This window comes from Nanorana parkeri, unplaced genomic scaffold (assembly GCF_000935625.1).
Source record: "Nanorana parkeri isolate BGI_ZX_2015 unplaced genomic scaffold, ASM93562v1 scaffold492, whole genome shotgun sequence".
Taxonomy (NCBI): Eukaryota; Metazoa; Chordata; class Amphibia; order Anura; family Dicroglossidae; genus Nanorana; species Nanorana parkeri.
This window is the reverse complement of record NW_017306760.1, coordinates 500,994-522,785: the sequence shown is the minus strand read 5'-3', so window position 1 is coordinate 522,785 and position 21,792 is coordinate 500,994. Positions and strand designations below refer to the sequence as shown.

The 21,792-nt window shown below is 45.3% G+C and overlaps 1 protein-coding gene across 1 annotated transcript in view; it reads right to left on the bottom strand.

The window, feature by feature from the left end:
• The window catches only part of MYO5B (myosin VB), a 123,036-nt gene that overhangs the window by 33,792 nt on the left and 67,452 nt on the right, over positions 1–21,792 (bottom strand). Inside the window, exons 15-20 of the mRNA XM_018560998.1 lie at positions 17,958–18,041; positions 16,933–17,070; positions 15,093–15,190; positions 7,559–7,645; positions 2,916–3,027; positions 2,062–2,273 (exon numbers count right to left, since the gene is read on the bottom strand). Of these exons, the coding sequence (XP_018416500.1) occupies positions 2,062–2,273; positions 2,916–3,027; positions 7,559–7,645; positions 15,093–15,190; positions 16,933–17,070; positions 17,958–18,041 (731 nt within the window). The remainder of the gene's footprint in view (positions 1–2,061; positions 2,274–2,915; positions 3,028–7,558; positions 7,646–15,092; positions 15,191–16,932; positions 17,071–17,957; positions 18,042–21,792) is intronic.

Genomic DNA, 21,792 nt, shown 5'->3' with positions numbered 1-21,792 from the left:
TCTCTTGCTTATGGGAAAGTGTAACCATACAAGATATGGTAAAAAGGGACTAAAAGGATCAAAAAGTCCTCCAACCCAATCAGTGGATAGCACAGTAAAACCTTCTTAGAACATAACATAATCACGCGTCTCATTCCATCACATATGAACAAGAAAGAAGATCCTTGCGGCGCTCCTTACCGGGATTCCCATCTGGATACACTGGCGGGTGCTCGAAATGACTGCGGATGGCGCCACATCATGTAGATAGTGAAAAAATGTCACCAGCACACCAAATTGATGATTACAGCAAAGTGTCCATTTGTTGACGTATGCTGTCTCTCAATCAGTGCGATTGTGCACAATGAGAGACAGCATACGTCAATAAATGGACACTTTGCTGTAATCATCGATTTGGTGTGCTGGTAACATTTTTCATCATCCTATCACATATCCCCAAAATAAATGGATTATTTATAATTTAAGGACAATGGGTGGAGCTATGCAAATCGTACCTTGTTGCCCCAACAGCCACGTGCATATCCAGAAAAGCTGCTACATAAAAAAAGGTGATTTGCTTGGCTCCTTCCACTGCTCTGATATGGCATCCACGGAATGCACAGCATCTTACTGGAAGGTCTGTGACGTCACCCATGCCTGGATGCATTTTGACGCAAGGTCCGTTTTAAGTACTGCAGCCAAAACATAGTTCTTTAACTTTGGATGAAATGTGGGAGGGTGAAAACAGCTCTCAAGTTGTGACTCCTGTCTTTGTACCTGTTGGCGTGATTTTTCTTTACTTCCTGTTGTTTCAAAGAGACAGGAAGTAAAGAGAATCACTCCAACATGGATGCAGACAACAATAAAAGCACTTTATTCAGTAAAGTGAGGAAAGGTGTAAACCTCTTTCAGGTTTTGTTTCTGTCTGCGTTTCCATTAGGATGATGCCTTTCATTCCTGTTGTGCGCAGGGACTGGACACTCTCACCACTTCAGTCCCATGGACTGTTTTAATATAGGGCAGGGAAAATAGCAATGAGTGCTAGCGGGATTTTGACGCACCAGGACAGGAAACATCAGTTGTCGGTGACAACCGTGGTCCATGGCTAAGCTAAAACAATCAGATTCTGGGCTTCCAATGCTTCTATAGTTTGCTCCATGGGAGCACGCCATAGAAGCAAGTATAAACGCTCTGCTTCTGTGCAGTGTTTACATTTGGAGTGTAGTGACATCATAAGTGTCATCACAGCACTTCCTTTGAGCACGGAGGCTGGGAAAGACCTGTTGCCGCTCTGTCCAGCACATCCCTACCATAGAAGATCACTGCTATAGGGATCTGTTGCTGGCTGATTGCAGTTGCATGGGAGGGAATCTCCACTGACCAGATTCAGACCACTCCAGTAAGGCTAGGTTCACACGAGGGCAATCAGTGACCGTTTGACAATTGTGCAAGCAACTAGAACCGCACACCACCGCCAATCGTGCTGGTGGTGCCATTATTCTCTACTGGGGTGCCATTATTTTCTAATGACACCCCAGGCAAGTTGCGCGGAATACCGCTCGTGCAATCACGCACAATCGCAGTTAAAAAAAAGGCACAGTGCGTGTCGCAAAAAGAGGTACATGTACCTTTTTTTCTGCGGTTGCCACGCGGATATCACCCCATTGAAATCAATGGGGCCGCGCAGAAAATCGCTGTGTGCAATCGTGCACGATTGCTCGGTTCCCGGGATTGCCGATATGTGAACCTAGCTTAAAAAAGGGTAAAAAATAAATATACAGTATATATATATATATATTAGTATCCCCTAAAGAAACAAAAATATCCCTTCCAAAAATGAATCCACACAACGACGTTGGATGACATTTGCGTTCACTGCACAAGCATCAAAGGCTCACATAAGTGAACACAATGTTATTAAAATTTTTAGCGAACGCAAACCTGTAAATAAGTTGTCGCTGTGTTACTTTATGCCCTCGTCAACCCGACTTAATCCAAGAATATTCCCCCCTGCCTGCGACAATTGAAAGGGGATAACGCATTTTATCACTTTGATCTTCACCATTCCTCTAGACTTCATACCTGCGGGCGAGGTGCCCCCGTACGTATCTCTGAATAGTGATGGCCGAACTCTTCATTCTCCTGTACTTCAGCCTCTGTAACCAGCCCCGGACCGTCTTCTGGATCATGATGGTGGCCGCACGGAACTTGTCCGCTCGCAGCTTCTCCAGGTAAGCCACTTGCCCGGCACGGAAGAAGATCTTCGTACGTCCAAACTGGAACTTATCTGGATCCTAAAGAAAAGACAATGAAGAGCATGACTGAAGGAGCCGGCCATCATAAAGAAATCCAGGGTACAGACTCTGTGCACCGTCTGCATCTAAACTGAACAATGACAACGGTTTCTGTACTCCCATACCTACCATTATAGAGGCTCTATTACTTTAAAAGTCACGCACATGTGGAAGAATTCTACTACTACCCTCTAGTATGTTTTTGCTGGAAGTGTGGACAGGGTGGGCCGAGGGGTAGACAGAAGAGGCGGGCAATTTGGGCACTTCAGCAAAAAAGGCAGAACCACAATCACAGAAAAAAGGTACTTTTTTTTGCGATACACGACACGCGGCTGTGGGGTGACATCCGCCGGCGCGACTGGGGTGCCATTAGAAAATAATTGTACCTACAGAGAGATCGGTTCACACCTTGGCAATTCCTGACGCGCGGCAGACCACAGTGAGGTGTCACCTATGTGTGCACCGGCCCTCAGACTCTTTGCAGGTGTGTCTCATTGAAGATATTTTCCTTCACTTCCTGTCCTTAAATCAAAAACGTTTGGACTTTACATATACTTTATATGTAGTCTGATCTATACTCGGATGCCTTGTTTGTATTATCAGTACATACAGTATACAGAAAATAAAGACAATTGAATTCACCTTTATCAGATTTTCTAGAACATTCTTGCAGAATTGTTTTTTATCACTTTGAGAAAGATTTTTCTTGTTCATAAGAACACGATATCGGTTGAAGAAGTCATGATAGGTCCACCTGAATTTAAAAAAACCCCCCAAAAACAAAGATTAGAATTATTAAATGTAGATTCTGAAATTTGTCAGAGAATGTGAATAGACCAGAAATGATAGGCGCCCAATGCTTCAGCATGTAAACAACAAATCACTGTTCCACAATTAGAATAAGATTGCGTTCCATATAATCCGTCACATTCTAGACGTAAAACAAACTGTTATAATGGTGAGGATAATTCTGCCGATACCGATACCCTGTGCCAAACCTGTGGCCCTTCAGTACTCACTGTGTGGCCCTCAGACCCCAGCAGGCAGTAGCCACTGTTTTCCCTGCCTAGATGCTTACTCAGAGACAGTGAAGGAAAATATTTCCTTCACTGTTCAATGTTATCTGGTTTCTACTAATAACGTTATTTGGTTTGTTTTTTTCAAATACACATCATTTCTTACTGCAGTTTATTAATTATATTTATTAGATTATTATTCTAATAAGATTATTATTAAAAATATAAATATATCAATTAACATTTATTATTTTGAATGCATTTATTATCATTATTATATAATAATTATTATAATAATAATTATTAAAAATCATTATTATTAATTTTAATGCAACTCTAAATGATTATTAATTTCTTGTTATCTCTAAGATCATTTTTTTTTTGGTAATTGAACTTGCTAAGAGGAATATCAAAAGTGTGGCCAGTAAGTTTTTAAGGTGAGCATATGGAGTGTTCACTTGGAAAGGGCTGTAGGCAGTGATCTTTAGCAGTCTCTGGTCCCTGGTCTATGACTTTTTTCTGCAGCATGTTCGGTCTAATCCTAGTCTTCTGCAGCATTTTCCTAGTCTCCAAACTTAGTCTTTCTGCAGCATGTCCATAGTCTTTAATCCTAGTCTTCTGCAGCATGTCCCTAGTCTATAACCCTAGTCTTCTGCAGCATGACCCTTGTCTTCATTCCTAGTCTTCTGAAGCATGTCCCTAATCTTCTGCAGCATGACCCTAGTCTTCTGCAGCATGACCCTAGTCTCCAACCCAAGTCTTCTACAGCATGCCCCTATTCTACAACCCTAATCTTCTACAGCATGTCCCTACTCTCCAACCATAGTCTTCTACAGCATGTCCCTAGTCTACAATCCTAGTCTTCTATAGCATGCCCCTAGTCTCCAACCCTAGTCTTCTACAGCATGCCCCCATTCTACAACCATAGTCTTCTACATCATGCCCCTACTCTCCAACCATAGTCTTCTACAGCATGTCCCTAGTCTCCAACCCTAGTCTTCTACAACATGCCCCTAGTCTACAACCCTAGTCTTCTACAGCATGCCCCTAGTCTACAACCCTAGTCTTCTACAGCATGCCCCTAGTCTACAACCCTAGTCTTCTACAGCATGCCCCTAGTCTACAACCCTAGTCTTCTACAGCATGCCCCTAGTCTACAACCCTAGTCTTCTACAGCATGCCCCTAGTCTACAATCCTAGTCTTCTGCAGCATGTCTTCTGCAGCATACCCCTAGTCTCCAACCCTAGTTTTTGATGCATGCCCCTAGACTATAACCATTGACTTCTGCAGCATGCGCCTAGTCTCCAACCCTGTCTGTAGTCTTTGACCATCTCTTCACTTGAGGCCCCCTATAATAAGTTAAATTGACCCCACTGCCCTACAAGGTTCCATAGTAGGATAGTAAGAGGCTATAGCTGGCAATATACTGCACAAGTGAAACATTACAGGGCTGGAGTTGCCATTAGGCACAGTAGGCATGTATCTATAGGCAACAGAGGCAAAGAGGCAGTTTTTATACGTGCAGCGTATCTTTAGAAAAGATAATGTAATTTGACCTTCTTTACACATCATCACAATATTTTAAGCCTCAGAACAGTAAATAATAATTTAAAAAAAGGTGTTTTTGGTTAAGAGGTATTCCCAGCAGAGTGATGCTGCTTTGGGGCTGTGTGCCTACAGGCTCCAGTAATTAAAATTCAGTCCTGCAAATGCAGAAACAATATTACTTGACAGAAGATGTATAAAGTGATGAACATACTCTTGTGAGCACCCATACACCTGCTGTTCTTGATTGCTGTATAGGGTGACAACACTTTTCAGTGGTTGCCTTCCTGCAGACCCTGTGCCACTGCCCCTCCTCCTCCCCGAGCTAATGGACATCGCTATACCTGCAGTGCCCTCACTCAGATGATGTTTATAATTAAAAAGGAATTTTTTTTTTACATTTATTCAGTAGTTCTTAACGTAATAATTCATTGAATTGGATAGAATAGATGCAAAAAATGTATTCATCCCCTTTAAAATCAAATAACTAAAAAAAAAAAAAGAAGATGATAAAAGCCGTAGTCTTCAAACCCGTCCGAATTTCAGCTTGGATGGGCAGAATATTAGGAGCCATTATAATATCTGGAACAAGAGTTTCAATTACGTTTCATTGCCTGGACGTTTTCCAAACACACAGAGAAGATAATACTTTCTCTCTGACATCCTAAGGCAAAATGTAAAATGGTGAAGCGACATCGGGATTATTTACGCAATGAATGAAAATGATTCTCGCAGTTAATTGCTACAGCGCAGTGATCGTGACTGCCGCGGAAAGCCGTTCGATCAACGCTCTGAATTTAAAGAGATGTTTAACGCAAAGGAAGACATTTGTATGACTGGAATGAGATCAAATAAAGGGGAATTGATCAGATTTTAATCATTTTTTATTTCCAAACGGTTCGTTATTTAAATCACACAATTACGTATTTTCCACTGTTCTGTCGGATACAATATTATGAAAATGGCTTTTTGTAGGTGTCAGGTTTTCTTGTTATGTGGAAGGACTATAACTGCATGTATAACCCTGAATAATACTGGAAATAACTCAAATAAATGTATTTTGTAAAGCGCTGCACAAACTGTTCGCACTATATAAATCCTGTATTATTATAATAATAATAATGTATTTTGTGTTACTAGAATTTTTGCCAATTATAATTTTGGAATGTCCTTAATGAACAGTGAGATGGAAGGAGGGGCGGGACATAGTTCTGAAGTCGGAAAAGTCAAGGTTTATTTTTAAAGAAGCGACCCGGCTTGGGGGTGGGCTACCTTCATGCGCAGAAGAGATTTTCAGTTTAATAGAGGAAGCATTGGAACATTTTGATGAACTCCAGGCAAACAGCTAAAAACAGAATTAAAAGACACATATTTGTGCAATTTTCCGGCCAAAAGATTTGTATTTCTGTCCATATACTCCTAAGAAATTACACAGTTCTGCTATACAGCACAGTCAGGTGACCTGACTTAGTTATAGCTGAAGTTTAATCTGCTTTTATTTTGGCTTCCCTGGTTCAACATCCTAATTAAAGTTTCAGATAAAACTTCTCTGTTTTCCTTAAATACCTTATTTTAGATGCTGTGATATCATTGCTGGGTCTCTGTGCTTCTTTATGCAATGCAGACAAATCATGGCTGGTGGGAGGGTGCTGTGCATAGCTTCCTGAAAACATCACAGCACCATGCCTCTGTACTCGTTTTTAAAGCCTTCAGTCCGGCATCCACGCCCGTATCGAGACGTTCCCGGGAGGGACAGGTGCTGCGTGTAGCAGCCTGTTCTTCCCTATAGGAGGATGCGGCCGTACGCTGTCATACGTACACCCAAACTGCACATCCGAGCAGGTCCGTGTGTCCGTACTTGTACACAGACAGGATGGATCCTGTCTGCGTCTGAGCACAGACACCTGGACCCGCACGGATGTGCAGTTTGGGTGTACGTATGACAGCGTACTGCCGCATCCTCCTATAGGGAAGAAAAGGCTGCTATGTGCAATCACACGCAGAACCTGTCCCTCCCGGGAGTGGCTCAATATGGGCGTGCACACCGCACGAATGTGTACGGCCCGAGTTAACGCTGTGTGAATGAGACCGATGGGTGGGTCAGTCTGAATGAGTGGGAGTTCCTAGTCAGACTGTATCTACATGCAGACAATGAGGCTAGCTCTATTTGACTTGCAGGAGTTCTAATGCACACAAAATAATCTAATTTCCCATCTCTGCATCTGGTCTTAAAAAAGGGTTCTCCAGACAAGCCTCATTACCATCCAACACCCCACCATTTTTTATCTTATACTAATGGAAGCGGGCACATGACCACTAACGCCAAAGGATCACCAGTTGGGTAGGTCAGAACACCAATCCTGGACATGATTGATCCTCTCGATATAAATGGCACTGGCAATGTTTGCTCTGCCCGACCCGCAGCGTTGCTCCCCTCCCACCTCTGAGCCAAATTGTTTGCTTAATAAAAATGTTGGCTGCCAGAAGGGCTCACATTGTCTTGTCCTATGGACCCTATTGAGGGATATTTGTAACTTAAAAACTTCAGAGGGCTAATAGGTCAGCTTTAATAATAAAAATGGTGGAAAACAATGGACAGGACGGCTCCCTGGAACCTTCTCAAAGCAAATCTATCTCAGCAACGGCCTCCAGCACCATATCGATTCACGGAGGATTTATGACCGCCTGGGGAGCACAAGGACGAGTGGAAGGAAGGAACGTACCTGGATGGATAGCCGGCAGCGCTGATCCTAATGGTCTCCAGGACTCCGCATGCCCTCAGCTGCTGTACGGCACGCTTTGGATCGAAGCTGCAAGACAATAAATATTGGATTCAATGTTATGCCGGCAAAGCAAAACCAATTCTGTACCTCATGGCAACTTTATAAACCAAACACAGTCAGTAGATTAAACTTCATGCTTTTATTTTACTTTCTTTTCAAAATGTTTGGCGATGTCTTTATGCCACTTTATTAGCACATGAGAGTTTCATGACAACGAGTCCAATAGCCCCATCTGTTTATTGCTATGAGAGACGCCATTCGCTCTGTTGGCACCAGCTGATCCCCGCAATTCACCGAGCCTGGACGTGGCTCATACTGGGCAGGGAACCTGGGCTTTATTTCACCTTAGATCTCACTGTGCTGGGCTGTGCAATGGCTGCAAGCTCCAAGATGACTTTATATATTGAAGGTCATCAGCAGTACACGGAAAACTATGAAGGAGGAGTGTAGATGAAGAAGATACTGTACTTGTTTTTACCAATGATGAAGAATTTGTATCCATTTTAAAAGCAGTGTATCCAAATCCAAGAATAATAATGTAATACATTCCAGCTTCCCGGTTCCTTGGATGTGGCGACTGCATTAGTTTTCTTATCAGGCTTTTCTCTTTATTTTCACCTGGTGATCTTGCCAGAAACTCACTTCCTGTCGTAAGCTGACAACACTAACTTACCATACTGTATCTAAAGAGAAGCAGCGTTGTCACCCTAGGACAGGAAGTGTAAGCAAGGACTACAAAAAAAACCTCCCCCTCTCATCTCCATAAAGTTGGCCAAACACTAAGGGGGTTAGTCACAAAGCTGCTGAAGGCAGCCGAATGAATAACCCAGCCAAAGTGAAGTGAGCCGAACAACGTTCGGCTATTCACTACTGCTCAGTACAGCTGATATCAGCTGTTCGGCTGAGCCAAAGTGCAGAAGGACTTCGACTCAGCCGATCCAACATCTGGATCGGCTGAGCCGAAGCTCTGGCAGCTCATTCGCTGCCGTTCGCCCCTATTCACATATGGGAAGAAAGGCAGTGAGTGAATAGCCGAATACTGCCGAGCAGCATTCGGCTCGGCTATTCTGCCCGGTACCTCTGTGATACCGAGCAGAATAGAAAATCAATGAAAAGAGTTTTTTTTTTAAAAGTTGAAAAAATATTTTTTTTAAATGTAAATAAATATTAAATTAAAAAGAATAAAGATTTTTTTTTAAAAGAAAAAAAAAACAATTGGGTGGAGCTAGCAGTGACAGCTAGCTCCACCCAACTGTTTCCTATTGGCTGCCTAGTAGGTCCCAGGCCAATGAATAACAACTGGGCGGAGCCGGCCGTGACCGCCCAGTTGTTATTGTTTAATGACAGATCAGCGTCCTTAGGTTATTTGGGGACGCTGTTCTGTCATTACAACTGGGCGGAGCCAGTCGTGAGCTCAAGGGTGGCTCCGACCAGTGGTTATCTTTTGCGGGGCGAAAGGCCGCCCTTCGACAGGCTGTTCGCCTTGCTTCGGGTGTCACTACGGCTCAGTCCAACCGAAAAATATCCCTTCGGCTCGGCTGAGCCGCTTGGCCACCTTTGGCTGCTGTACGGGCTATAGTCAATAAGCCATACAGCAGCCCTTCTTTCGACTGAATGGAAGGGAACAGGCGGCCAAAGGATTAGCCGAAGCCACGGCTGGATACTTCGGCTCCTTTGTGAATAATTCTCGTTCAGCCCGCTAAACAGCGTGGAAGGTGGAATCTCCCCTGCCGGCTATTGCATGCAGACAGCCGGTGCCCATGGCTGTCAGACTTCAGAATACCCAAACAGTGATTGCAATAGCCGAAAGAGGCTGCAGGAGATCAGCAGAACTGAGATGTAAGAACAGAAAATAAGGGAGGAAAGGACACTTATGTATAGTACACAGAGATACAGCAAGCTAAAGGTCATCCAAATAGGGCTTGGTAGTACCTTAAAAGCCACTCCCTCCCTTCCGCTCTGCAAGGGTTAAGTGCTCGGTCTGTCTAAGGCAGGGATGGGCAATTCCAGCCTTCCAGTTCTTGTGGAACTACAAGTCCCATGAGGCATTGAAGGACTGACAGTCGCAGGCATGACTCCCAGACGCATGATGGAATCTGTAGTTTTGGAGTTAAAGAACAGCTGGATGGCCAGAGTTGCCCACCCCCTGGTCTAGGGGGTACAAAAAGGAGATATCACTTACCTTACCCTCCCACCCTGGTGCTCCTGCACTCTCCTCTCCTCGACGCTCTGGGCTGTGAACCTTCCCCCAGCCTCATCGCATACAATGCATGGCTATTAACCCTGCATTGTACATAGAGGGGGCGCATGTGCGACCTCGGCCAGGAGCACCTTACAGGAGGAGCAGTCGCACAGATGGAGGGAGTCTGCAGAGCGAGCAGTTAACCCTTGCGCCCAGAGTTGGCCTTTAAATATTTTTTAATCCTCCCTGACAATGTCTTGTGGCTGTGTACAAGTTATTTTCAAAGTCCAAAAGATTAAAAGCTCAATGACGGCAACTGGACCCCCCACACCACCCCCGCCCCCACCTATCCTTTGAATGCATTCCAATTGCCTGCCGATTAGAAGCTTAAAAAAAAAAATCATCCCGCTTCATCATAAAGCTTTAAAATGAAAAGTCCAGTTACCGTACTGGCTGAGCGAAGCCGGTCCTCCATGCCCAGAGAGGTGCCCTCTGTGTGAGTACCGGGCTGCATTCCTGCAGACACTGGAACCCAGATACCTGACTCTGCCGGTGACAATGGCTGCAGCCGCAGACAATGATTCGTCTGTCCCCATCCTGCATCTCATTACACACAAACCCCATGCGCTGGATTCTAAAAAACAACATTTCCAGCCCAGTTCGGTTCATAGAAATCCTATCTATGTACAGGCAGCAGGTCAGCTGGAATGTTTCTGACACACACTCCAGGCAAGCAGCCTAATGCAGAGAGGAAATACATAAGGGTCTGCTTTACCTTATCCATAAGGATTTGTATTTCTCTCCAACCATTCCTGAGATTTATGCAGCTCTGCAACACAGCACAGCCCTGTCTGGTATGGTAAGAGATCTTGGCTTTCTCTGCTGTGGATTTGCTTTCACTTACAAGTCTCTTCCCCAGCCTGTGACTGGAAATTCAAAAGAGAAGCAGCAGACTGATGAGCTCATCCCCCTTTCACTCCTTGCATTGCAACACATCTGATTGGCTCCTTGTGCTTCTTCTAACTTATCTATTACAGGTACACATACAAGGACAATTTAGACAGGTGCACAGGGACGACATGTAAACTACTTGCAGGCAGTGATCTGGCTGGGATACAAACCAGGGAACATTAGAAGCGTTAACCACGACGCCATGTGCTACCCTACTACCTCTCTGAGTCTGAGCTCTGCTGTACAGGGGCGGCAAAAGGCTGATACCAAGTCAAATTCAGGTAATTACACTGCTTGCATTACAAAAAATACACTTAAAGTGACATTAAACCCTCAGATTTTTTAACATTAACCAATACTGTAATGTGCGCCTTACTGTAATCCATGGTAGTTTCCTTCTCTTTGCTGCTCTTCCTTTTAAATCCTCATGTCTTCTCATGCTGGGCAGAACTTCTGTTTTGCAGCAGACTGCCTTGTCTCAGGAATGGATACATGGTGTCTGTGTATAGGTTTGTAACCTGAGCCAGCACTACAGGAAGAGGCCGTGAGCTGAAAAGGGAAGTTCTCCCCCAGCATGAGAAGACATGAGGATTTAAAAGGAAGAGCAGCAAAGAGAAGGAAACTACCATGGATTACAGTAAGGCGCACATTACAGTATTGGTTTATGTTAAAAAAGGGTTTAATGTCACTTTAAGAATGTACTAATAAATAGAAAGCTGCATTAAAGCAGAACTCCAACTGAGTAAAGGAGATGAAAATACCATACCGGCAATCAGTGGCGTCCTGCCTGTGATTTAGGGCACTCCATACGTTGGCTGCGCCCCCCAGCATCACTGCAATAAGCGATCTCCCTCTTTCAAGACCTACGCATGCGCAGTGCTTCCTTTGCTGTTGCAGCTCAGGGCTGTTGTAACAAGGAAGGGAGAGTGCACTAAGCAGACACGGGTCTTAAAACAGGGACACCATTGATTTCAGTGATGCTGGGGGTGCGTCCAATGTACGGGGCATCCCAGACAACAGGCAGGATGGCAATGATCGCTCCCACTAGTTCAGCCAGGGCTCTGGGTAAACCGCAATGTGCAATGGGCCTGCGGGTATCGCAATTAAATCATACTACAGATTTTAAAGCAACACAGTGCTTTGAAAAGTACAGGGCACCCTTCACTGCACAGTGCAAAGGTGAACAAACCCTTTAAAAAAAAAACAACAAAAACTGATACCCAAATATAAAATGCAGGTTCCCGATATGGTATGAACATATGGTACTTTCATCTTCATAATAGAGTTGGAGTTCTGCTTGAATGCAGCTTTGTATTCATTAATACGCCCTTATAAGTATTTTTTAAATGCAAGCAGTGTAAGTGCCTCAATTTGAATTGGTATCAGCTAGGGATGCACAGATACCGGTTTTCCGGTACTCGCCGATACCGAATACCGATACTGGAAGTCCCATTATGGAAGCCAGGTGGTGTGTAATGACTCGACCCCTGGCTTCCCGATTAGCAGGGAAGCCGTCCCCATGCTTCCTCGTCACCAGGCTTTCTGGCCAATCAAGAAGCCGGTAATGACTCACGCCTGGCTTCCTGTTTGGCCAGCTTCCTGACCAATCAGGAAGCTGGGCAGTGAGTCATTACACGCCACCCGGCTTCCTGATTGCCCGGGAAGGCGGCTCCATGCTTCCGCGTGAACTAAGTGACGAGGGAGCATGGAGTCGGCTTTTCTGGCCAATCAGGAAGCCGGGCAGTGTATAACGACCAGCTTCCTGATACCGGAAGTTCCGGTTTCGGGACAGGCATCGGAAGCATTTGGTGAGTACGGGGTATTGGCATCAATACTAGTATCGGTATCGCAGAATCCCTAGTATCAGCCACTTGCAATCCCTGCGCAGCAGAGCTCAGACTGGGAGAGATAGAAGAAGAAGCACAAGGGACCACTCAGATATGTAGCAGTCCAAGGAGTGACAGAGAGATGAGCTCATCACTGTGCTGCTTCTTCTTTCACTGTCCAGTCACAGGGTGGAGAGGAGACCTGTAAATGAACGGAATCCCAGATCACAGGCAGGACGGCACTGATCGTTCCCAGTAGTTCGGCCAGGCAGGGGGTAAACCCCGGTGGGCCCGCAGGTTTGCAATTAAATGAAACTATATATTTTAAAGCTACATAGAGAGATTATGAAAGTAAAGGGCGCCCCTCACTGCAAAGTACAAAGGTAAAGGAACCCTTTAAAACAATAAAATAACATTTCTGATCCCTAGCTATGCTAACAGATTCCTTGAAAACAATATTCACTTAGCCGCCCTTCCCCGGTGCCGCTTTATCTTACCGCTCATACAAACATGACATAAAGCGCGCCGCGTGCCGCCGTTTACAGTTTATCCCATACATACGCCCCATAATTCTTCCCGGCTGTGGCGGGTTTATTCCACGCAAAGGCTCCATCAATCGGCCATCTTCATGTGAGCTGCTGAGTGAATGGCTGGCTTCTAGAGAGCGCTTTTTTTTTTCTAGGAGCGTACCGCAGCTTATGGCGCCGCGCAGCAATAAAACCCGACTGCCATTAAACACACCTGCTTATTTCTCCATCACTCTGCCTTTGTTATGGCTGCATGGAGGCGATATCGCTTCATAACAGAGGAATGGGCAGACGGGTTTACACCTACTAACACACCAATGAATCAAATATTACTAACAGCTCGGTGCAGGATTACTCATTCTCCCCAGCTGGAGGCATGAGAAGATTTGCTGATCATAAAGTAGAACGCCAGCCAAAACCTTAATGATGGAGCAGGAAAGGGTTAGACCTCTGCCAGGCTTTTATTGCAGAAGAAAATAAGTTGTGTTGAAGAACAACTCCGAGCAAAATGTTTTATTAACCTTTGCAGTAGGGCTACCCACGCACTGCCAGGGTTAACTGCTCGTTGCCATCTAGGGCCTATAATAAAAAAAAGTTACACTCGTCCGATCCTCGGAGCCAGCTGGCTGTGACAGCGCTCCCTCCAGCCTCTCTCCTCCTAGACTGCAGCGATGGCATGTCCCTCGGCGTCCTCACATCCTATACACTGTGTATAGAACGTGATGATTTAAGGAACCTTAGACTGCTGCAGCGGAGGGGAAGAGATGCTGGAAGGATCGATCTAAGAACAAGCAAGCTCGGAGGATCGGGCGTGTATAAGTTTAAGTCCCTACAACAGGGGTGCTCACAATTTTTGTGTTAAGATCTACTTTTCAGATGAAGTGCCATTAAGGAAGCTGGGCAACGTGTAATGACTTAACAGGTGACAAGGAAGCATGGAGTTGGCTTTCTGGCCAATGAGGAATGGCCAGGCAGGTAATGACTCGCCACCTGGCTTTCTGATTGGCCAGCTTTCCGGCCGAGCAGCAAGTCATTACATGGCGCCTGGCTTCCTGATTGGCCAGAAAGCCGGCTCCATGCTACTTTGTCACCAGGTGATGAGGAAGCATGGAGCCGGCTTTTTGGCCAATCAGGTAGCTGGGGAGCGACCAATCAGGAATCTGGGCAGTGAGTCATTACACTCCGCACGGCTTCCTGATTGGCCAGGAAGCCAGCTCCGTGCTCCCTGGTGACTAGGGAGCATGCAGCCGGCGTCCGGATACCGGAAGTTCCAGTTTCAGGATAGGCATCGGGAGCATTTGGATGAGTACTCGCCCATATACTCGTTATCGGTGCATCCCTAGTTTAAATGACACTAAACTCTCAAGTACATTCAAGTACCCTATTAACAAAAATGTCTCTTATTTGTGTATCACTCGGCTGTAGATCCTCAAATCATCTCTGAATTGGTGCTGACACTTTCCTTCCTTCTGGAGGGTGACTACCTTTGTTCCCCATGGTCCCTGTGTGTGTTGTAAAGTAGTCACCGCTCCAAGCTCGCTCCTGTGATGGACTACAATCTCACATTCTCATGCTCACAATAATCTTAATCTCAATACAAATTAGTAAACTAAACATGAGATTGTAGTCCATGACAGGAGTGAGCTTGGAGTGGTGGCTACTTTAAAACACACAGAGACCAGCATAGTGTCAGCACCAATTCGGAGATGATGTGAGGATCTACAGTTTAGTGTCACTTTATAGCCATTTGTCATTCTGAATTGTCTACCTGCTTCGCCACAAGTACAATCTCTGGCTTCCTAGTTGCTGTGTTCTCATTTCCTCCTTTACAATAAAGCCCTGAAGAAGAAAACTCTAATTCGTGAACTAGGTCGGCCTTCTTCTTGGATCTTCAATGAATATTTTAGACTGCTCCGTTCCCGGTATCTCCTTCAGATGTAGGCATTGCCCCCTTGGTTATGAACTCGAATAAAAGAAAAGCACCTCACCTGAATCCCAGCTTCTCGTCGTTGGGTTTAATGCAGCGGACATAATGAGGGGTGGTGGCGTTCAATGTTTCCATCAGCAGGTGGAGAGAGTTCCGAAACTGGAAACAGCATAACATGAGACCGAGAGATGAGAAATCAGCATGAAGAGTGGCCCTTGTGTAACAATCTAAAGTGCCATAATGTGCTTCAATCCATGTAACATTCATAAATCCCCATTTATCAATCCAGCTCCGGCAAATTCCAGACAAACTACTAAATACATTATTGGGAATTATAAAGATAAGCTGGTTATTTCCTAAAGGACGTTTGGATGCTCCGGCTAGTCTGCATTACACATTTTTAGGGCCTGTGCCACTGCCCCACCTCCTGCTGACTCTTTGGACTATCATTGAACAGAACCATACTGTCAGCCCTTTCAGAAACGCAATGTATGGGGAGACCCTGGGGCTGATTTATAACTCTTACAGTCAGCGTATAGCTGGGTGAACGCCGTTCGAGACACTACCACCACTAGGTGGCGCTGAGAGCTTTTAAGTACCTCTTAAAGCAGCAATGCTGCATTATATGGTAGTCAACTAATGACTGTGCATTTGGAAATAATGTTATCACAACTGTGTCTGAACAGGCGAAGGTGGAACTCGCTGCTCCTATTCAGGGCTGGGCTGAGGGGTAGGTACAGGAGGCCCCTGCCTTGGGCTCTTCAGCAGGAGGGGTTTGATAAAAGGGCAGAACCTGCAACCTATGCTTCTGAAGTAGTTCACACAGTGGTGGCCATAGTGTTTTTGGTGACTGAGGCAGGAGTGCGAGATGGTTGGGGGTTGATGCATGCAGGGGTGGAGCGGATGCACACAATCAAAGCAGCATATGGCCTGCACACATCTCCCCGCCCAGCTCTTAGCAACCTGGGATACTCTGGCTGCAAAGGGGTCAACATTGTGCAGCAAAGTGGTCACTATGCAACAACCATGCCACTCTGCCTGCCCCCTACCCTCCCAATGTGACCTAAAGAGATGCCACCTGAAGCAACAGCCTAAGGCTTCCTCATTAAGTCGCCGTTCACACCTAGACTTCCCAGGAATGTGATTGGCATTCCTGCGCATTTTTGTTCTCATGTTTGCTTTGCGTCCCCGTTGGTTTTAATGGGTTCCTGCGCGCACAACACGGGAAAGTAGTGAATGTAGCCAAATCTGTGACATGCGATTCACTTATTTTTTCATGTGCATTTGTGTGCGTTTTAACACGAGCAAACACAGGAAAAAAACAACACGTTTTCCTGGCCGGTTTGGAGCGCCTTTAACTAGTAATGGCACAGCAGGTGCGTTTCGCGAACGCTGGTTAAAGAATGCACATTTCTGCGCGTACATGAAACAATCAGGTGTAAACGGGGGCTCGAGGGACGGCCCTGAGTTCACAGCTTATGGAGGGTGTTGGGGTTGGGGTGCAATTTGACCTTTTTTACATTGGGTGCCCAAGGACCTTGTCCCTGGCACTGCTACCACGTAACAGCACACAGGCCGACCAGGCACAACACTGCATTGTGGGGGGGCAGGGCAACAGTCACCCATACCCGGAAGTACTAAGTAGGGCATCAGGGAAATGACTGAAAGATAAGTATTTACACCTTTCTGCTCTAAAGTGGACCTGTCACTTTTCCCCAGTTGCGCAAACTACAGGGGCTCCTGGAGGTCATCACTGATTAACCAGCGTGGGCATTTATTACGGTCAAAGGATTGGACCATATGACAGACTCAGCTCAAACTCTGATGGAGAAGAAGCAGATACAACTATTTTTAAACTCAGTCAATAGTCTGTAAAACAAGGTCTATGACAGAATCCTCACCTGATGTCCCACAGTCTTCTTGTGTTCTTTATTGGCTTTTTTTAAGCCGGGTTTGGCCGGCCGAACGCTGATTTTTGATTTGCCGGTTGACGTTGGGGCATCCTTTTCGTCCTGGAAAAGGTCAGCGACCAACTGATACTGTAAGAAGAATAGTAACATCAGGAGACAGAAGGGAGCCTCAAAAATATCATCAACAGCTTTCCTTACGTTGTCTTTTTCTCTCTGCAAGAACTGTTTGTGGTCAGAAGGTATAACGTCTGCACACTTTGAATTGAGTGCAGATCAACCTGTAGCTGGTAAAGCTGTCTCCTGGTCTGGTAGAACACAACATGTCTCAGAGCTTGCAACGGGTGACAGTTTCGGAAACGCAATACATGACGAGACTTTGGGGCAGATTTGTAACTCTTCTGCCCATGGTATAGCTGGGTGGATGCCGTTCACATGACACTGCTGCCACTAGATGGCGCTGAGAGGCACAGGAAATTCCTATGCTCCTCATCGCCATCTAGTGGATATAATGTGGTGCGACATTTGCCAGCTTTATGCTGGGGGAAGAGTTTTAAATCAGCAACTTCACCTGGCAGCAGATTTGCAAAAGAGACGGGAGAAGATTTAGAAGTGACCAAAATATGATAATAAAATGATGCTGGAGAACATAGGAGGATTGTTATGGGAAATTAGAGGTGACGTTTTTCTAAGACTTGGTGCTACTAATGAAGAACAAAGCTACGGATTCACTCCCCGTAAAAATATTTATTAACCCTTTATGCAAATGTAATAACAACAGCTCCACTCTCTGCATCATTGAGCAGTGCCCAGGAAGAAGAGGAAGAGGACTCATTAGGTGACCAGGCAGAAGACTTTGGAAGGAGGTGTGCACAAAAAAAGTAGGAGCATAAAACACTGCTGGAGAGATCTTCAGGGATGGAAGGGGGACTCCGGAGGGGGGAGGCACTGAGCCCAGAGTTAAGCTTCGCCTATCATTACAGCAATATATTGATATTATGGAATTTTGATGTTCTTACCTTGCTGGCTTTCAGAATATTGATATGTTCCTCGTACACTGTATCACGATTCTTCTCCAAGAAGCCGTCACACTGATACTCCACCTGTGCAATACAGAATAGTGACATGAGCCCTGGTAATGATGTCCTGTACATATAAGGTTTCCTACACATGGGCGCTGGATGGGAAGGTGCATCCGGCTCCAATGTGGTTCAAGCAGTGGCATATCCAGGGTATGGCATGTGCCTTAGGTGCGACATGAGGGGGGACACCGCTCCGACAGCTGACTTTTTTCTCTCCCCAACCCTTCCCATACACATCTCACCGCCTGGTTCTTAGCAACCAGGGACACTCTGGCTGGTGTCGCACCCAGCTCCTGACAACCAGTGATGTCACTGGTTGCCAGGAGCTGGGCAGGATGCTGACCAGAGCATCCCAGGTTGCTAACAGCAGGGTGGGAGATGAGTATGGCACACATCCTTACACACGACCTGGCCCAGCTCTTAGCAACTTGGGACGCTCTGGCTGGCGTCCCGTCAAGCTCCTGGCAACCAGTGATGTGACTTGTTTGCCAGCAGCTGGGCGGGACACCAGGGGCACAAATTTTGTAGATACGCCTCTGGGTTGAAGTACGGTATTCCACCCCCCTAGTATCAGATATGCTCAGAACACGGATGTTGTAACAGAAGGAGCTGGAACACACAAAGGCAGGAACACCCGTCACAAATTACGGCAGGGAGGTAACCTGAGAAATTTAAGGGCTGCCACTGCTGTCTGGTTTCTGAAAATGCCAGATGACTGGTCTAGTCATAAAAAATTGCGTATTTTACAAGTCCAGTGAAACTGCATGTAAATTTGGTGAGAGTTACCCAGCTGTTATAAAAATGGGGCAATGATCAATGTTCTTTAGTGTATTTTCTCTTCCGGTCGAATGTTCTTTAATAGGTATATTCATACAGCACATGCTGAATGGGGAAAATACTGCATTATGACCACTAGATGGAGCTGAAAATCATAGGAAATAAATACATATTAGTAAGCAGATACAATGTTATTATTCAAGAGACCACTAGAGGGAATGAGCATATAAATGTAACCAGTGATACTACAGTGATAGCAATGATTATATTTATATGTTCATTCTCTTGAATTGTATCTCGTCACCCAACATATTTATTTCCTATGATCCTAAGCTTTATCTATTGGCCACAATGCGGTAATCTACTGATCACTCTGTTCATTGTTTGCCTGCATGAGGACACAAAGGAAGTGTTTCCCAGTCAGGCTTTGCAAAAGCAGAACACAGATAGCATGGAGTGACAGTAATCGTAATTGTTCCTAGTGCCCCTGGAAAATGTCCGGCAGTTTCCAATTTTGCTGGATTGCTGGACAACCGGAGTGCCGACGGGAGTCTAATATGAAGTTTTACTTTTAGCAAGGTACATGTGTTATATGGCTGTTTAACCCAGCACTGTATTCCTTACGGCGCTGGCTTTCGGGCCCCTGTAAACAGACTCCCAGCAGCTATAGCCGCCGTTTTACCTGTGTAAAGACGCCTGTCGGCTTTACACTGGAAGTGATTCGGATGGCTGAGCTGCTGCCAGATCGCTTCCAGGGGCCCTTGGAAGTGGTGGAGCCGCAAGCGACGTTGATATCACTTTGGGCTCCTCAGCTGTAATTTCCCGGCCGTGGAAGACGCTATTTAAGAACAATCTACGCTTGAATAGCTTCTATAACATGAAAAGGTGACACTAGGGGTCATATAGACCCCTAATGTGACCTTAAAGAGAACCTGTCACCACCAATATGCTATCACATAGGGGGACTTGTGAACCCCTATTATGTTATATAATGCTTGTGTGTATCAAAAACTCACATGAGGCTGTCAATGTTTCCGTTTCATTTTAAATATCTGTCTCCAGGTGATTTTGTATGCTCATTGTAATTGTTCCCAGTCATATGATTCTATAATTGTTGCAAATTTGAAAAAAATATTGCTGTCAGGAGATCTGGATGACAGCCAGGTAACTAACATTCCCACAAGCATACTCAGCAATGTTTTTCTCATTTTTTTTTTCTCATGACAGGTCTTCTTTACAGACCTGCAAAGTGGATATGGTGACACCCCCCCACCCAGACACACCGCTATGCAGGATTTTCTTTACAGGCTTTTTACAATAAAATACAATATTGTCTATGACCTTCTCTGCAGACACCCAACACTGGCTGTGGTCATGAACGGTGAGCAAAGCTGGCATTACATTGAAATACAAATACACAGGAAGTGTCGCAGAATCCCAAGTACCTCTCTACATTATTATAAGAACTTAAATTAAATGTCAAATTTATCCGCAACTGAAGGCAGAAGAAAACCCCCCAAACAGAAAGCTCTGCTATCTGTACCCAGCCAGCGCTCCTTATGTGCACACAGGAGATAAATATGTATGGCTGTGCATGTTCATGTCACCGTTGTGCCAACCTAATATTTACAGAATAATCCCACTGCAGTCAAATCCTGCCACTTGCAGAATACAAAAAGGATGATGGGGAACTGGAGGGAGTGCACAGAAGATCAACTAAACTGATAAGGGGCACGGAGGAGCTCAGCTATAAGGAAACATTACCTGGATTTGCTCTCTCTTAAAGTGACGCTAAACTCAGGAGTTAAATCTTAAAAATACATTCAAGTCCCTTAACTAGTAACAACAATGTATCTTATTTGTGTATCACTCGGCTGTACATCCTCAAATCATCTCTGAATTCATGCCAACACTGCCCTTCCTTCTGGAGGGTGGCTACTCTTGTTCCCGATGGTCCGTCAGGGACATCCCGATGCACGGCCATCTGATTGACGCCTAACAGCGGCCATCTTGGTGATGGACGCCGGCAGAGAGAGGAGGGGACGTTCACCCGGCGGGATGAGGTATGCGCCGGGTCTCCTCCTCTCTCCTGACACTGTCGAGCTCTCTGTCCATGACCGAGTGCCCGACTTTTTAGAGGGGGTGACACCAAAATTACTGTCATTTTGGTGTCACCCCTGCAATAGTGTCAGGCGGGTGCAGGCCGTACCCCCCGCACCTCCCTTGTGACGCCACTGGTTCCTGTGTATGTTGTGGAGTAGTCACCACTTGAAGCTCACTCCCGGGATGGACTGTAACCTTGATACAAATTAGTAAATTAAACATGAGATTGTAGTCAATCATGGGAGCGAGCTTGGAGCGGTGACTACTTTACAACACACACAGGGACCATGGGGAACAAAAGTCGCCCCCCTCCAGAAGGAAGGACAGTGTCAGCACCAATTCAGAGATGATTGGAGGATCTACAGCCGAGTGATACACAAATAAGATACATTGTAGCTCATAGTTCAGGTACTTGAATGTATCCATAAGATTTAACTCCTGAGTTTAGTGTCACTATAAATGATGTTTAAAAGGGAATATGATCACCATGTATTATTGTATATTGTCCATACAGTGAACTTGGTGCAATGTTATTCACTTTAAGGTCATTGCATGGATTTACACTCTTTGTGCCTGGAGGAAAAGTGGTTTAACTTCTACATACAGAAAGGCTTCTTCACAGCAAGAGAGTAAGAGCTATGAGCATGTGGAACAGACTTTCTCAGCAATGAGTTCTAACCAGCTCAATTGATTGTTTAAAATAAAAAGCTGGACGCATTCCTAAATGAGCAGAAAAGCATTACCATTTGTTAATATCGCCAAAGAGTGTTGATCCCGGGAATATCAGATTGTTTTAGAGGATCAGGAAGTTTGTTGGTGGAAATCGAATCATGCTTTTCAAAGTCAGCTCAAAACTGTGACGGACACAAATCTCCCCCCCCCCCCCCCCCCC